The following is a 4,836-nucleotide window of genomic DNA, read 5'->3' as shown; positions in this document are numbered from 1 at the left end:
CCCTCTGACTCACACATATTGGCAGGTCAAATCACAAAATCTCACTACTATTAGAGATTAATGAAAGGTTTACAAAACCATCTAGAGAATACTTGCTTGTTTAGTCTACCTGTAGAGCTCAAAGCACTTGAAAAAGCACCATAAAGTTCATTTCCTAAGGGGTGGAGCTGAGATGTGGAGGGGACACGGGTTGCCCCAAGTCACTTTCGGGTTGGCAGCAGCAGCTCTGGTGGCTCTGGACACCAGGGCACCCACCAGGCTGGCAAAGCAGCTCCTCCAAGGCTCATTTGCCTGTTATCTGCTCACACTCACACATCTGTGCTCCCTCAAGCCCATGTGTCTGCCAGGTCTCTGCCCGGGACTGCCCTGCATTGTGCCACTGGGACAGTGTGTCTGCAAGTGTGTCCAGGAGAGCACAAGGCCCTGGAGATCCCCTCCCGACATCTCAGTCTGTACAGGCAGCACACAGGGATGCTCACTTGGGAGCAGGGAGCACATACCACTCTCCTGACTTGCCATAAAGCAGCGGTCCAAAGTGGAACTGCTTTGTGCTCATGACATATTCCTTGGAGATGATGTCCTCCTTCTCCTTGCTCTTCCTCCAGCGAGGAAACACCAGCCTGGGCAGAGAAAAAATGGGGAATGAGGAGCTCTGAGATGCTGCAAGCAGGAAATCTAGTCAGAAAGCCATCACCCTTCTCGGTGGGTGAGGTACCAGTTCAGCCTCCCAGCTCCCAGCAGAGGAAGGGATGCTGGGTGACTCAGGCAGCACCATCTGCCCCAGCCAGAAGGTCACAAGGGGCAGCCCTGGCTCTGAGGTCAGGGGTGCAGTGTGGGATGCTCCTGTGGCCCAGCCTTACCGTGGGTTCTGGCTGATGCTGGCTCAGGTGAACTTCGGGGTGTTTCTGGGGAGTGATCCTGGAGACTTTTCGGGCTCTGGGGGGAGTTTGGCTTTTCCTTGCTAGACTTGTGTCTGCTCGTGGCTTTCCCCTCCTTCAAGTGGTCCTGTGCCTCTGCCTCTGGGGCCTTGGCATAAGGGGAGAGAGAAAAGAGAGTGAGAGGTGAGACCTGCCCTGAGACACCCCCCTCCTGGAAAGCAGAATGGGGGATTTGTTAGCCAACAGGAGAGAGAATAAATAATCACCACTGCCCATGGACTTGGTCTTCCTTATTGGCCTTTGTCTTGCCTCGGACACCCCTCCTTACCCAGGACTCTCTCCCCACCAAGGACCCTTGGGTTGATGGGTTTAAGCCATTTTTTTCCTGTTGTCTTACAGAACTGCTCTGTGCCTCCAGCAGAGCTGTCTCTTTTCTCTCATCCCTGGTGGAAAGGATGCCTGCAGACATGGGGCCCCATCACGTCTTCACTGCCCCTCCACGGTGACCCTTTTCCATCCAACCTGTCCCCTGCCCTGGCACCCTCACTGAAGGCACAAAAGGAATACCCACCACATCATCTTCTGCAGCAGCACCCTCAGGTTCAACAAGGATGAAGTGTCTGAGGTCTTGTGATGCTGTGGAAACTCTGTCCTCCTCTGGGTAGGGGACCACAGAGAAAAGAGAGCCAGGGGGAATGGGAGGCCCTAAGGGACCCAGTCCCAGAGAGTCCAGAATCTAAAACAGAAGAGAAAAGCCTGTTTATACTCCTGTCACCTTCATCCTCACAGTCCTTCCCTAAAGGCCCCGAGCTTTTGGCAGTGGAGTTTTTGATTTACATGGAGTACAAGTGCTTTTTTATGTCCCATGGGTCAGCAGGCTCCAGAGCAGAGGCAGGACCTACAGTGGGACCAAGAGAGAAACCTCTCCCAAGTGACTCAGCTGAAGAGAACAATGCCTGGGAGCTGCCCTGCCCTGGGACCATTTTTAATGATTTCCAGACTGAGAAACTCTCTGAACAGATGGGATGCTTGGACACAGAGCACTCCCACTTTCCACACATCTGAGGGAGGCTGAGAACCTCCCCATCCACAGAGATACTGCGGAGCTATTGTGGAACATCATCAGTGGCCTTGACAAGGATCTGTGTTCTTAACACCTGGGGGGCACACTGTTCCAGGGGCCCAGACCACGGCAAGTTCAGCATCTGAGCCTTGCAGGCTTTTACCTGCTTTGGTGGTGGCAGCTTCTTGCTCTTCAGGATCCTCCTAAACACCTTTTCACGATGCGTGACGTGGAAGTCCAAGCAGGGCACTCCGGCATCCTGGCTTCTGACTGAGCCTTCTGCAACTTCCCCTTCCCGCTGAAGACTCTTGTGGCTGCCATGTTTTTCCAGAGGCTTCTTCTCTGTCTTCTCCGGAGACTTACTGTTCTTCTTCTTGTCTTTGTGTTTAGGGGAAGACTGGGACTTGTCTGGCACTTAGTTCATGATACCCTGAACCCTGTCCCAGGATGACAGAATATGTCTGATCCTGTTCTGCCCATGGATCCAGCTTGGCCAGGTCCCTCTGCAGAGCCCTCCTGCCTTCCAGCACATCAACACACCCCCAGCTTGGTGTCAGCTGCACATTTGCTGATGAAATGCCTGCTTCTGCAGCAGCTGCAGATGCTCAAGGGGCAGCAGGACCAAGTCAGGGGCCGGGAGGGCCTGGGGGGCTTTGGGGTGTGGGAGGGTCCTGGGGCAGCTGGGGAGGGGCTTTGGGGACTGGGGATTTAGACCTGGACAGACCAGTACAGACCAGGACAGACCAGTAGCTCCTCACTGCTCCCCAGATCTCTCCTGGAGCTGGGCCACGTTGTTGTGGGACACCTGAGCCCCCCCAGTGCCCTCCCAGTTACAGCCCAGTGCCCCCTGTACAGCCCACTGTGTTCCTGTCCCAGGGTACTGGGTGACCCCTCTTGGGGGGGGTTGGAAGGGATTTGAGGGGGGAGCTGGGGGAGATTTGGGGGGATCTTGGGGTGTTGGATGGGAATTTGTGGGTTTTGGGGGGCTTTGGGTGCATTTGGGGGAGTTAAAAGGTCTTGAGGGCATTGGGGGGTGAAATGGATCTGTAGGGGGAGAGGATTAAATGGAAAAGGGGGGTTGGGGGACATTTGAGGGGGTTAAATGGGCCTGGGGGGGAGAGGATGGGCAGCACCACCAGTAGGTGAGTCCTGAGACCCCCCCTGGTGTCCCCAAGACCCTCTTTGTGTCCCCAGTTCCCTCCTTAACACCCCAAGACCCCCCCGGTGTCTCCATTTTCCCCAGGGCCTCCCCATGGCCCCAATTCCCCCCTTGACACCCCCAATTCCACTGTCCCCAAACTCCTCCCCACTGTCCCCAAACTCCTCCCCACTGTCCCCAAACTCCATCCCTGATGTCCCCAACCCTCCATCTCACCCCAGGAGCCCCCCCTGGACCCTCTGAGCACAAAAACGTCCCCTCTCCCCCCCACACTCACAGAAAGGCCAAGGGCGTCTGGGGACACCTTGGGGAGAGTTGGGGGGCTTTGCAGGGCACTGGGGGATTACTGGGGGATACTGGGACACACTGGGGGGAAGCAGGGGGCACTGGGAGGGACTGGGGGGTTACTGGGGCATTACCAGGACACACGGGGGGACACTGGGAGGTTACTGGGCCATACTGGGGGTTACTGGATGCTCACTGCAGGATCACTGGGCCATACTGGGGGGCAGTGGGAGGTCACTTGGACACACTGGCTGGTCACTGAGGGGGTTACTGGGCCGTACTGAGGGTCACTGGGATATACTGGGGGCACTGAGATCCCCTTACCCGGATGTGGTCTGTCACCCCCCCGCACTTTGGGGGGCACCCCCAGGACCTCTCCCCTGAGGGCTGGGAGATCCCCTGAACCCCACTGCTGGGCTTTAGGGGACCCCGGGACCCCTTCCTTGTGAGGTCTCTGTGTGCTGAGTGTTGGGGGTCTCTGGGGTTCGAGGGGGCATTAAGATCCCCTTTCCCTGGGGTCGGTCCGCCGGGCCGGCAGGGGGCGCTGTGGCGGGAGGGGTAATGGCGGGTCGCGCAGAGCCTCATGGGAGTTAATGTTCCCTCTTGAGGACTCCGCCTGCGCCTGCGCAATGCAGCCAGGGCGTTAGCAAAGTTCCCCCCTCCGCTCGCTGGTTCCAGGCCTGCGCTCTGACCCTCGGGAACCCCCGAACCCCTTGGCTAAACCCTCCCGAGCCCTCCAGCCTTTCCACCCGCAGCCGCGCTCCCCGCAGCCCCCGAGGGGATCCCCAGAGCCCCGCTCTCCCGCAGGCCCCGCAATCTCCCACAGCGCAGCCGCACCTTCCGCCATCATGGCTTCCACCCGCCCGCCCGCCGGGGCTGTGTCCGGGACCGGCCGTGCCCTGGGGCGGGGCTTTGCTGCACTTTGGTGTTAAACCCAACAAACTGCGAGGGGGGACAGCCCCAGAAACCAGGGACTGGCTTCCTTTCCCCGCACAGATGTGGAAAGCCAAGTCCCGGCTGCCCCCCGGCCACCTCCGGCGCCTTCCACAGCTCCAGCCTCATCCCTCCTCCTCTCCCCTTTACTCGGCACCAGGATCTCCCTCCTTCTCTCCCTACAAATCCTACAAAACCATCGGGCTTCACTTCATCTCTGATTTCCTCCCTTTCCCCCCCCCCACCCCGGGGGCCCAGGGAGATGGGAGTGGGGGTTATGGTCAGTTCATCCCGTGTTTGTGCTGCTGCTTCAACCTCAGGGAGAGGAGTCCTTCCCCTGCTCCATCCAGCCTGGCTCCCTCCCACGGGAGACAGTCCTCCATGGACTTCTTCAACCTGAGTCCTTCCCATGGGATCAGTCCCTCAGGAACAGGCTGCTCCAGTGTGGGTCCCTTCCATGGGGTCAGTCCCTCAGGAACAGGCTGTTCCAGTGTGGGTCCTTCCATGGGGTCAGTCCC

At 58.3% G+C, this 4,836-nt stretch overlaps 1 protein-coding gene across 1 annotated transcript; it reads right to left on the bottom strand.

Moving 5' to 3' along the window:
- Window positions 1-219: 219 nt before the first annotated feature.
- On the bottom strand, window positions 220-4,232 carry LOC135406286 (hydrocephalus-inducing protein homolog). Its single transcript, XM_064640709.1, has 5 exons — window positions 4,223-4,232; window positions 2,105-2,355; window positions 1,450-1,614; window positions 861-1,026; window positions 220-620 (listed from the first exon to the last, which is right to left on the bottom strand). The coding sequence occupies exons 1-5, from the start codon at window positions 4,230-4,232 to the stop codon at window positions 553-555; spliced, it is 660 nt and encodes a 219-aa protein (XP_064496779.1). The 3' UTR covers window positions 220-552.
- Window positions 4,233-4,836: the final 604 nt, after the last annotated feature.

This window comes from Pseudopipra pipra, chromosome W (genome assembly GCF_036250125.1).
Source record: "Pseudopipra pipra isolate bDixPip1 chromosome W, bDixPip1.hap1, whole genome shotgun sequence".
NCBI lineage: Eukaryota > Metazoa > Chordata > Aves > Passeriformes > Pipridae > Pseudopipra > Pseudopipra pipra.
This window is presented reverse-complemented; position numbering and strand designations above follow the sequence as displayed.